General features: G+C 42.1%; 1 protein-coding gene across 1 annotated transcript in view; it reads right to left on the reverse strand.

The window, feature by feature from the left end:
• Nucleotides 1-421: 421 nt before the first annotated feature.
• LOC310875327 (transmembrane protein 198-like) overlaps nt 422-13,748 on the reverse strand; it is an 18,793-nt gene continuing 5,466 nt past the window's right edge. The window contains exons 3-5 of the mRNA XM_083788525.1: nt 7,492-7,738; nt 3,103-3,254; nt 422-632 (exon numbers count right to left, since the gene is read on the reverse strand). Of these exons, the coding sequence (XP_083644651.1) occupies nt 483-632; nt 3,103-3,254; nt 7,492-7,738 (549 nt within the window). The 3' untranslated portion in view covers nt 422-482. The remainder of the gene's footprint in view (nt 633-3,102; nt 3,255-7,491; nt 7,739-13,748) is intronic.

Consider the following 13,748-nt stretch of genomic DNA (forward strand, 5'->3'; position numbering starts at 1 on the left):
CGAGTGGCGCGATACGAGCTTGTAGGTCTGCTGTTTTTGAAAAATCGAAGAACGACTGACATAGAAACATAGCTTTATCAGAAAACTGTCAGGATGTAGAAGACGTTTATAGAATCTGATCTCAGGTCAGAATGGGCTAAGGACGAGTATACCCCCCCCCCCCCCCCCCCCCCGGGTCTCGTTTTATTCCAGTCTCTCCGTCGTCACGTCGGAACGTTTTCCTGGACCGTCGTCACGTCGGAACGTTTTCCTGGACCGTCGTCACGTCGGAACGTTTTCCTGGACCGTCGTCACGTCGGAACGTTTTCCTCAGACCCTGATGACGGGCGTGGTGGCGGTGAGTGGCGCCGTGGAGCCAGTCCTCAGACCCTGATGACGGGCGTGGCGCCGTGGAGCCCGTCCTCAGACCCTGATGACGGGCGTGGCGTGGAGGAGCCCGTCCTCAGACCCTGATGACGGGCGTGGCGTGGAGGAGCCCGTCCTCAGACCCTGATGACGGGCGTGGTGGCGGTGAGTGGCACCGTGGAGCCCGTCTCGTAGTCGAAGTCGATCATGGCGTGGTTGGCACAGCTGGCGCCGCCCAGGCTGCTGCCCGTGCCCGTCTGTCTGTCCCGAAGACTCTGCAGGTAGCTCTGTGGAAAGGGTTAAAAATGAATGCTTCCGTCGTACAGTCTGGAGCAACGGAAGCTCTGATCGTGAGTAAAATATAAATGCTTCCGTCGTACAGTCTGGAGCAACGGAAGCTCTGATCGTGAGTAAAATATAAATGCTTCCGTCATACAGTCTGGAGCAACGGAAGCTCTGATCATGAGTCAAATATAAATGCTTCCGTCATACAGTCTGGAGCAACGGAAGCTCTGATCATGAGTCAAATATAAATGATTCCGTCATACAGTCTGGAGCAACGGAAGCTCTGATCATGAGTCAAATATAAATGCTTCTGTCATACAGTCTGGAGCAACGGAAGCTTTGATCATGAGTAAAATATAAATGCTTCCGTCGTACAGTCTGGAGCAACGGAAGCTCTGATCATGAGTAAAATATAAATGCTTCCGTCGTACAGTCTGGAGCAACGGAAGCTCTGATCACGAGTAAAATATAAATGCTTCCGTCGTACAGTCTGGAGCAACGGAAGCTCTGATCGTGAGTAAAATATAAATGCTTCCGTCGTACAGTCTGGAGCTACGGAAGCTCTGCTCATTTATATTTTACTCATGATCAAAGCTTCCGTTGCTCCAGACTGTATGATGGAAGCATTTGTATTTTACATCCGTCGTACAGTCTGGAGCAACGGAAGCTCTGATCGTGAGTAAAATATAAATGCTTCCGTCGTACAGTCTGGAGCAACGGAAGCTCTGATCGTGAGTAAAATATAAATGCTTCCGTCATACAGTCTGGAGCAACGGAAGCTCTGATCATGAGTCAAATATAAATGCTTCCGTCATACAGTCTGGAGCAACGGAAGCTCTGATCATGAGTCAAATATAAATGCTTCTGTCATACAGTCTGGAGCAACGGAAGCTTTGATCATGAGTAAAATATAAATGCTTCCGTCGTACAGTCTGGAGCAACGGAAGCTCTGATCATGAGTAAAATATAAATGCTTCCGTCGTACAGTCTGGAGCAACGGAAGCTCTGATCACGAGTAAAATATAAATGCTTCCGTCGTACAGTCTGGAGCAACGGAAGCTCTGATCGTGAGTAAAATATAAATGCTTCCGTCGTACAGTCTGGAGCTACGGAAGCTCTGCTCATTTATATTTTACTCATGATCAAAGCTTCCGTTGCTCCAGACTGTATGATGGAAGCATTTGTATTTTACATCCGTCGTACAGTCTGGAGCAACGGAAGCTTTGATCATGAGTAAAATATAAATGCTTCCGTCGTACAGTCTGGAGCAACGGAAGCTCTGATCGTGAGTAAAATATAAATGATTCCGTCGTACAGTCTGGAGCAACGGAAGCTCTGATCGTGAGTAAAATATAAATGCTTCCGTCGTACAGTCTGGAGCAACGGAAGCTCTGATCGTGAGTAAAATATAAATGCTTCCGTCGTACAGTCTGGCGACCGGCACCTCGTCCCAGCTGCAGGAGGCTGCCGGAACTCCAGTCTGTCGGAGAAACGCCTATCGTGCGCCTGCCAGCACTATCTTTTTTCTCAGGGTGTGCTCACACACACACATTTCGATTTCGTTATTTGAATCCACAAATTACAATTAATTTGACAAGGAAACAAATATAACGGGGTTGACAGTTCATGTCCACTTAGGGATACACATGGCACCTCCTTCTCCACACAGACAAACTGCCTATAACAGACGAGACAGAACAGTATTTGTCAAGTTGTTTGGCTTTGCTTTTTGTCATGTCAGCTATTCTTAGGCCAGTCAGGGTCAGTTTATGCACATGGCCCAGGCTTCCGAATATCAGTATGGCAAATCTACAGCGATACCCCTAGTTTGTTATACTTCCAAGTAATGGTTGATACTTAGAATATTTATCTTGGAATGCCTGGTCCATGTACAGATGAAAGACACAGCCCACCTCCAGAATCAGGACCTCCTTGTGACTGGTGGTGTCAACAAAGACAACATCAGGTGTATTCGGGATGTTAGCAAAGACATGGCATGCACAGCTAAACCAATCTGGTAACACTCTTGAATGTTTATACATTGCTGCACTAGATGGCACATACTTTAGAACTGCATCAGACACTAGGTCAACAATCCGGTCTTGGCGAGCAATATATAAGTTTTTGTATGCACTACATCCATTTGTTGTGTGTGCGATGGATTCTAGGTGTTGTTCAGAATCATGATGGTTTATACAGAGTGGAGTGTGGGTGTCGGGATACCAGATTGACAGGTTGTACTTGGTTGGTAATACTTGTAGACTTGCTTTGATGGTGAATTTTAAAACATCCTCCCCAATAGCAGCATTTTTGTACATGGAATGTGAAACAGAGTGATCAGCTGACTCAACACAGGCCAACTTTCCCTGCAGTCGAAGGCCACGCCAATGTTCTTTGGCTTCAGTCTGTTTCGTGCTAAGCAGAACACACACACACACACACACGCACGCACGCACACACACACACACTGACCGGCGCCAGGAGGTCTCCCGCGTATCGTTTGACCGGCGTGGGTTTGCGTCGGTACGTTCCTTCCTGTCCGTCACTTCCTGTCTGTCTCTTCTTGGCGTCCTTCTCTCTGATCCTCATCAGCTGAACTCTCTTCTGCCTCCTGTTGATCACCACTGGAAGTACAGGCATGTTTAGAAAGGATAATTAGTAGGGCCGGGACTAATTGCGATTAATTAACTACAGAAAAATTAATCTCGATTAACTACAGATAAATTAATCGCACCTTTTTTTTCACCGCGGAACGTTTCTCACTGGGCGCTTTTCTATAGTACTGAAAACTGGAAATAATAATAAAGTCACCCCATTTTGTGTTGCCTAGAACTGGAGGTCTGACAAAAAACAGTAACAATATGAAGTAAGTACAGCTTTGTGATGTCACTGAGATGTACTTGTTACTGTTACTAATTTTTTTTCAGACCTCCAGTTCCAGGCAACACAGAATGGGGTGACTTTTTATTATTATTTCCACAACAGGTATATTAATGACAGTAAAATGTTGAAAATGAGTGGTATCCTGTAGTCACTATTCGTTGATTCACTGGGATACCAAAAAAACATTTAAAAAAAGGTTTCTCGCTGTTCTCGGGTTGAATATTGATATGCGATTAAAATGCGATATGGTAATAGCATGAATAATTAGTATTTATTATGGTAATAGCATGAATAATTAGTATTTATTATGGTAATAGCATGAATAATGAGTCATTTATTATGGTCATAACATGAATAATGAGTCATTTATTATGGTCATAACATGAATAATTAGTCATTTATTATGGTCATAACATGAATAATGAGTCATTTATTATGGTCATAACATGAATAATTAGTCATTTATTATGGTCATAACATGAATAATTAGTCATTTATTATGGTCATAACATGAGTAATTAGTCATTTATTATGGTCATAACATGAATAATTAGTCATTTATTATGGTCATAACATGAGTAATTAGTCATTTATTATGGTCATAACATGAATAATGAGTCATTTATTATGGTCATAACATGAATAATTAGTCATTTATTATGGTCATAACATGAGTAATTAGTCATTTATTATGGTCATAACATGAGTAATTAGTATTTATTATGGTCATAACATGAGTAATTAGTATTTATTATGGTAATAGCATGAATAATGAGTCATTTATTATGGTCATAACATGAGTAATTAGTCATTTATTATGGTCATAACATGAGTAATTAGTCATTTATTATGGTCATAACATGAGTAATTAGTCATTTATTATGGTCATAACATGAGTAATTAGTATTTATTATGGTAATAGCATGAATAATGAGTCATTTATTATGGTCATAACATGAGTAATTAGTCATTTATTATGGTCATAACATGAGTAATTAGTCATTTATTATGGTCATAACATGAATAATTAGTATTTATTATGGTAATAGCATGAATAACTAGAAAAAGTGCCCTTCCGGGCACAGGTCTCCACCAGGTTATCCACAGATCCGTGCAGTTAGAGGTAAAAACATATAGCGCCACCTTGAGGCTGAGTTGAAATTGTTCATGTGGCATTTCGTCCTGGGCCTAGTGGGAATGTGGGTGCACAATTTCACGGAAATCACGCGATGTGTTCATGATTTGCAGCATTTTGTTTGAAACTGAGCACTCCTGTGAACTTTGGAAGCCAATCTTAACCAATCAGGATGGAGTCTGATAAATCTGAAAGACCCGTTTCGTTGAATGGCTCTAGAGAGACTGTGTACCAATTTGCGTGATGTTTGGACAAAATCTGTAGGTGTACTGTGAAAAAACTTGTTTTGCACAAAGCGGCCTCCTGGTGGCGCTATAACAGGCCGTTCTGGAAAGTTTGGGGCAGAGGTTCATGGTTGGCATCCAGGGAGTGTGTGTGCAAAATTTGGCATCGACCGGGTTAACGGTGGCTGAGATTAGCTGTTCACGGACGGACGGACACACGGACACACGGACGGACGGACGGACGGAGTGCAAAACATACTCTCCCCATGCCTTCGGCTGGTGGAGACAATGAGTCATTTATTATGGTCATAACATGAATAATGAGTCATTTATTATGGTCATAACATGAGTAATTAGTCATTTATTATGGTCATAACATGAGTAATTAGTCATTTATTATGGTCATAACATGAATAATGAGTCATTTATTATGGTCATAACATGAATAATGAGTCATTTATTATGGTCATAACATGAATAATTAGTCATTTATTATGGTCATAATATGAATAATGAGTCATTTATTATGGTCATAACATGAGTAATGAGTCATTTATTATGGCCATAACATGAATAATGAGTCATTTATTATGGTCATAATATGAATAATTATTATTATGGTCATAATATGGCATAGTCATGTTAGAAAGAACTAGAAATGCACTCTGTCGGTGCCAACAAGCGCGTTGCACACAAGTAGGCCATTCAAACACACACACACACACACACACACACACACACACACACACACACACACACACACACACACACACACACACACACACACACACACACACACACACACACACACACACACACACACACACACACACACACACACACATAAAAGTGAGTACTCCCCTCACATTTCTGCAATGTATTTGTAGTCTGTATTTAATTATATCTCTTCATGTGACAACACTGAAGAAAGGACTAAACTTTGATACAACGTGAAGTAGTCGGTGTACAGCTTGGATATCAGTGTGGATTTTATTTTCCCCTCAAAAAAACCCCCCCAAAAACAGCCATTAATTCCAAACGGCTTTTGTTTTGCAGAAATGCGAGGGGTGCAGACTTTTGTGAGTGTCTGTAGACCAGTCTGTAAACCACCACTGTTACGTTCTCAGTTCATACATGATTCATGATAACTACTTTTTATAAATATGTGATGTATTTACCATGCTTTTGTTCTTGCTTAATGTAAGTCGCTCTGGATCAAGAGCGTCTGATAAATGCCTACATTGTAAATTGTAAACGCCGAGCCCACAGCAAGTATGCATGTCATATAGTGACCACAAGGTGGCAACATAGGACAGATTTTCAGTTGGGATTTGCAGCCCTTCACTTTAACCCATTCTGACCTGAGATCAGATTCATACGAGGTTTCCACTGGACACACACTTGTCTGATTAACCCATTCTGACCTGAGATCAGATTCATACGAGGTTTCCACTGGACACACACTGGTCTGATCAACCCATTCTGACCTGAGATCAGATTCTAAAAATGTCAGTCGTTCTTCGATTTTTCAAAAATAGCAGACCTACAAGCTCATAGCGCGCCACTCGGTGGCGCGCTATGAGCTTGTAGATCTGCTATTTTTCAATAGCTAAAGCATAACATGATGCTAACACCAAAATGGGTTCCCGTTCAGAATGGGATAATGATGAAACAAAATGTACTGGTAATTAATTAGTACCAGGTGACATAACAAGGACCCCCAGTTTGACATGCATTAATCTACGGACCCCCATTTAATGACATTTATATCTCTGGGACCCCCAATTTATATTTGTATAATCAATGTTAATTTAACTCAAGAGTGTACAAACTAACGGGTCCATTTGGTTCCATGTGTTACACTCTCAGAGTTACAGACCCATAATAAGGGTCCATTTGGTTCCAAACTATCATTTAGCTGGGGACCCCCTGTAACTCCCTCAGGGACCCCTGACGGTCCCCGTGCCACACTTTAACCCATTCAGAGCCAAGGACGATTCTACAAAATAATGTCTTCTAAATCATGACAGTTTTCTGTCAGACGGTTCTCAAACTATTTTATGTCAATCACCACCAGAATTGGCCGCCGACCCCCATCTGAAAATATGTTGTTCCAGGGACCCCCCCCCCCCCCACCCAGAAGCAAAGATCTGAGTTAAAAACGTTCACTCTGAAAGAATATATATTCAAAGATCTGAGTTAAAACGTTCACTCTGAAAGAATACATATTCAAAGATCTGAGTTAAAACGTTCACTCTGAAAGAATACATATTCAAAGATCTGAGTTAACCCATTCTGAACGTGAACCCATTTTGGTGTTAGCACTATGTTGTGCTTTAGCTATTGAATTTTTTTTGAAAAATCGAAGAACGACTGACATAGAAACATAGCTTTTTCAGAAAACTGTAATTTTCAAACATACATTTTTAGAATCTGATCTCAGGTCAGAATGGGTTAAAAACGTTCACATCTGAAAGAATGCATATTCAAAGATCTGCGCCACATTTTCACGATTTTTCAAAAACAGCAGATCTACAAGCTCGTAGAGCGCTACGAGGAAGGAAGCCTTCAATACCGTCCGTGTGGGAGAAGCACAGCGCCCCCTGGAGGCTGACTTACCGTCCGTGTGGGAGAATCCCTCGTCGGTGAGTTTCCACTGGACCAGCGCCCCCATGAGGCTGAGCGCGGGCCAGATGCCCAGGATCACCCAGCTGTGCCAGCAGAGCGGGGGCGGGGCGGGCGCCAGGCGCAGACACTCGTACACGTGGGCGCCCAGCGCCAGCATCTCCACGAAGTAGTCGGCGCACACCGTCATGATGGCGGCGCCGAACACCGCCGTCGACAGCATGGTGAAGAACTTCTGCCACTGTGGGAGGAGGAGGAGGAGCCGAGGTTAGCCAATTAGAACCACCGGGAGGGAGGGAGGAGCCATGGTTAGCCAATTAGAACCACCGGGAGGGAGGGAGGAGCCGAGGTTAGCCAATTAGAACCACCGGGAGGGAGGGAGGGAGGAGCCGAGGTTAGCCAATTAGAACCACCGGGAGGGAAAGCGTCGCAATGGAGTGTTCCTAAGTTCTTGAGCTTAGTCCAGTTACCCTGGGTAAACATAGTACCTTTCCTTCCCTTTCCTCTCACCTATGGTCATGAAGTGTTCCTACTCTCACCTTATATGGTCATGAAGTGTTCCTACTCTATATATGGTCATGAAGTGTTCCTACTCTATATATGGTCATGAAGTGTTCCTACTCTATATATGGTCATGAAGTGTTCCTACTCTATATATGGTCATGAAGTGTTCCTACTCTATATATGGTCATGAAGTGTTCCTACTCTATATATGGTCATGAAGTGTTCCTACTCTATATATGGTCATGAAGTGTTTCTACTCTATATGTTAGTTAGTTAGTTAGTTAGATTCATTTATTGTCCACGTGTGGAAATTCGTCTTCGGTCTCAAACAGTAAAAAACAAACGGTTACAACAACAGCAACAACACTTAACACAATTATTTTCTCATGGCAAAAAGTGCAGGACAACAAACAGTGGCAGATACATTGGAAAACAAACAAATCTAGCGAGACATGGTATCATTTAGTGCCTTAATGGCATTTGGTAAGAAAGAATTTTTAAAAAAATTACAATTAGCTCTTGGTACTTTGTACCGTCTACCAGAGGGAAGTAGTTCGAACTCCCTGCAGAGTGGATGAGAGGAGGTCGTTTGCTATCTTGATAGCTTTTTTACGAAGTACCTCCTTGTAGATACAGCCTAATTGTTGCTGTCTCTTCCCAATTATTTTTGAGGCTAGGTTTACTATACGCTGCAGCTTGCTTCTTCCTTTGACATTCAGATTGCCAAACCACATTGCCATGTTAAAAGTCAAGATTCCCTCTATCAGGTTTTTATAGACTGTTTCCATAATATGCTTTCTCACTCTAAAGGAGTTGAGCTTGCGTAGTAGGTGGAGGCGTTGGTTACAAGTTTTAAAAATTTCTTGGCATTCCCTGAAAAGTATTGATACTCAACTTTATCTTTGTAATCTATTTTTGCTTGTCTCAGTTTAGATCTTAATTCACATCTTTTTTCTCTGACTAACTCAACATCACCATTTTTAAAAGCACGTTTTTTCTCACGAATGCAACCCTTCAGATCACTAGACATCCATGAATTGTTATTAGGGAATATTTTGACAGATTTAGTTCGCATGATTTTACTTTCATTAAACAACAGATAGGATGTAAACGTGTCAATCAGTTCGTGAGGGGTGTCACATGAGTTAAGAAATAGCCAGTCAGTCGTTTCCAACTCGCATCTCATTTCCTCCTTACAGTCCTCTGTCCAGGTCACTATTTCCTTGGTCACTGTTTTTTCCCGTCTCAGTTTAGCCCTGTAGCGTGGGAGACTGGGAGTAGGTGTATGACATTATGGTCAGACTTCCCCAGAGCGGGCCTGCAGGTGGATTTGTAGGCGTCTGGTATGTTGCCATAACACTTGTCCAGGGTGCGCGGCAGGCGGGTCGGTGTAGAGTGGGCAGGCGATCGGACAATTCACAAGAGTTAAAGGGTAAGACCACTTTTTTGGAGGTTTGGGTTGTTTTCTTACCTTATTATGGTCAAACTAGTCCAGACCAGGAGTTATTTCGCTCCGTTGTGTTGTTTATTAGCAATTTAAGAAAAAAAAAATAGGGTCCATTGACTTCCATTGTAGCGGGGAAACAGCTCTCAAAGTCACTCTTTTAGAACATGAACGAACGCAACAAAAGCTGATTCTGACAGCTTATGACATCAGGAAAACTCATGCGGTTTTATTTTTAATAAAAAATGTCAACGTTGTCTTGTTTTGACTAATTTGTGTAGAAAGAAGATCTGGTAGGTATGCTTACGCCAACCGAATCACTTCTGTTTTCACGTGACGCGGTACTACGATCCGATTGGTCCAACTCTAACTAAAACAATCTGGAACAGCGCACTTCATCCTCCGTTCTAAAAGTATCGTAAGCCTACAAACTTATGACTGCTTGCCGTGGGTGTCTGTGTCGGGGGTACTGCTCGACTGCAGATGGATTGGGTGCTCTCAGCGTACAACACAGGCAGCCAGCGTGCTTCCTTGTTTACGAATGAAACCGGAAACGGAAGACCGCATTGCAGCTTCAGTGTCTCTCCAAACAAAATAGTACCTTTATAAATATACGTTAAAACACGAAAATAAAACCGCATGAGTTTTCCTGATGTCATAAACTGTCAGAATCAGCTTTTGTTGTGTGCTAAAAGAGTGACTTTGAGAGCTGTTTCCCCGCTACTGTAAGTCAATGGGCTCATTGGGCTGGTATTTTTATAAAGTTATTTTTACAAAACTGCACAACGGAGCGAAATAACTCCTGGACTGGACTAGTTTGACCATAATAAGGTAAGAGAACAACCCAAACCTCCAAAAAAGTGGTCTTACCCTTTAAAGTCCCCTAGCAGCAGAACGGGTTGGTTAACTGCGCGGGACAGAGCGTTGTTGTAGCTCTCTGCTATACTGGCCGCAGCCCCCACAAAATCCGGCCCAGGTACATAGGCCAGTATAATTGTAATCTGGCCAAACTCTCTTGGGAGGTAGAATGGACGAAATGAGACCACCAGGATTTCATAGTCATGTGTGCATACGCGTTCCCGCACCGTATACTGGGTAGCCCAACGTGTGTCAACATAGACACACAAGCCACCACCAATGGATTTACGTGACGTATTTGTGTCTCTGTCAGCCCGTATTATTGTGTAACCTGGCAGATTTGGGTCGGACATCTCCTCCTTCAACCAACTCTCTGTAAAGCAGATGAGGTTGCTCTGTCTGAATTCGTTTTTTAGCTTTAGCGACCAGTTCATTCATTTTGTTACTCAAAGAGCGGACATTTGAAAAGGTTATTTCCGGCAGAGGATGTCTGCTGCCGCGCCTCCTTAATCTGGCTCTCACTCCTCCTCTTGATCCTCGTTTCTTATCTTTATTCCATTTCCGCGTCCCGGTATTTTTAAGTTGTGGATACTTGTCCAGTGAATCCAAAACAGCGTCTCCTGGTTTGTCTGGGTGCCTGAGCGATAACAGCTGATCGCGAGTATAGGCGAGGACGCCGACTTTTCCGTGTAAACTCCATACTTCAGTGATATTACAGTATCATGCCGACGTTAAACTTAATTTTGCCACAAAGATAATTGGGGTGCGATTGCTTAAAACGACATAAAATACATAAAAAAAACAGCAGACGAGACAGACAGATGAGACATGGTCATATATGGTCATGAAGTGTTCCTACTCTATATATGGTCATGAAGTGTTCCTACTCTATATATGGTCATGAAGTGTTCCTACTCTATATATGGTCATGAAGTGTTCCTACTCTATATATGGTCATGAAGTGTTCCTACTCTATATATGGTCATGAAGTGTTACTACTCTATATATCAGGGGTAACCAACCAGGGGTTCGCGAGCTACCAGTAGCTCGCGGGAACCTTTCAAGTCGATCCCGAAGTGTCAGACTGACGGGCAGCCAATACACTGCCAATACACAGCAGAATGTCGTTCGCAAAAAAGAGCAGATCTACAAGCTAACAACGTGTAGAGGCTCGATGCATTTTAGCTTGAAGATCTGTTCCCCTTGCTTCCACCGCACCGCCCTCGGCCCTCCCCCTTTTAGCACTCTGTGCTCATGTGCTGTGTCCTGTGTGTCTGTTGTTCCCCTCGCAGGCAGTGGCAGGCAGCACACTAGCACAGAGCGTCAGAGTGAACGCAGCATGATATAGCGACACGTTGAATACTAAACTTATTTGTGAAGTTCGAACGCCAACTTTTAACTTAACCAAACGTGGGAGAAACACTGTGCACGGCTGCACGCACAAATAAAGAGTGCACTCGGCACTCGCGCACGCACATGACGGATTATTATCGATCAAAACAATCCTTAGCGTCGCTTAGTACAAAAGCATGTGTTGCACAGCATGAATGATAAGTAATCACCGACCTGGCTGGATAAATATCACTATGACAAAGTGTCAAAATGTTTAGTGCCGCTGTCAAAACATGACACAGTGAGAGTTGAAGATTCTAACTATTGGAACAAGAAAGCCACAGTTTTGAAGGAAGTGGGTCCTAGACAGGGCTTGACGCTTAGCTCATGGATGATAGACAGACTATCCGTTTTTATCCTGCTGTTCTATCATGTGATATTCGATGCAGGGCAAGATGCTCGATTGTGAATTAAATTGTAACATTCTCCTTGGCTTTGACTACTTCAGACAGAACATCTGACACACAGCTACAGTAGACTATTAATTTACTATTAGCTGTTAACTTACTCGGCTGCCTACCGTTGCTCGTTAAGCAGGTCACACAATGGATATGGACCACTGATATTTATCCAGCCAGGTCGGTGATTACTTATCATTCATGCTGTGCAACACATGCTTTTGTAAGCGACGCTAAGGATTGTTTTGATCGATAATAATCCGTCATGTGCGTGCGCGAGTGCACTCTTTATTTGTGCGTGCAGCCGTGCACAGTGTTTCTCCCACGTTTGGTTAAAAGTTGGCGTTCGAACTTTACAAATAAGTTTAGTATTCAACGTGTCGGGGATGCAATCATGAACTCGTATGACTGACTCACATCTTAATGACACCCTCAGACTGGCAATCACTAAATATGAACCAGATTTCAAAACGCTTGCAGATAAAGTGCAGTCACAGCAGTCTCATTAAAGGTGCGCTGACCCTGAGAGTATCTGTGCAAATATATATGGTCATGTTATGCCTATGTCATTTGAACATCTGCCAATGTGAATATTCATTGAAATGAGAAACAAAATATTGTGCAATTCATGTCCTTTGCATTTTGTTTTATTTAAAAAAAACTCAACAAAGAAGTTTATTTGTATTTTTGTCCTAATATTTCTTATTTCTAATACATTTGTCTTAATTTTATTTGACATTGATAATATAACTTATTATAAGTATTTATTCTAATTTAAGCTTTAGTCTTTGTGTGGATGTGTGCACATGCATTGAGCCTGTCAGAAATAGCAAAAAAACAAGTGTTTTTTCTAACACGTTTTAGTGGTAGATCTTGGCTTACAATTGGGAATAAAATGGGCTCTTGGGCTTGAAAAGGTTGGTTACCACTGCTATATATGGTCATGAAGTGTTCCTACTCTATATATGGTCATGAAGTGTTCCTACTCTATATATGGTCATGAAGTGTTCCTACTCTATATATGGTCATGAAGTGTTCCTACTCTATATATGGTCATGAAGTGTTCCTACTCTATATATGGTCATGAAGTGATCCTACTCTATATATGGTCATGAAGTGTTCCTACTCTATATATGGTCATGAAGTGTTCCTACTCTATATATGGTCATGAAGTGTTCCTACTCTATATATGGTCATGAAGTGTTCCTACTCTATATATGGTCATGAAGTGATCCTACTCTATATATGGTCATGAAGTGTTCCTACTCTATATATGGTCATGAAGTGTTCCTACTCTATATATGGTCATGAAGTGATCCTACTCTATATATGGTCATGAAGTGATCCTACTCTATATATGGTCATGAAGTGTTCCTACTCTATATATGGTCATGAAGTGATCCTACTCTATATATGGTCATGAAGTGTTCCTACTCTATATATGGTCATGAAGTGATCCTACTCTATATATGGTCATGAAGTGATCCTACTCTATATATGGTCATGAAGTGTTCCTACTCTATATATGGTCATGAAGTGTTCCTACTCTATATATGGTCATGAAGTGATCCTACTCTATATATGGTCATGAAGTGATCCTACTCTATATATGGTCATGAAGTGTTCCTACTCTATATATGGTCATGAAGTGAGCC

This window comes from Protomyctophum parallelum (genome assembly GCF_964188405.1).
Source record: "Protomyctophum parallelum genome assembly, chromosome: 18".
NCBI classification, from domain to species: Eukaryota; Metazoa; Chordata; class Actinopteri; order Myctophiformes; family Myctophidae; genus Protomyctophum; species Protomyctophum parallelum.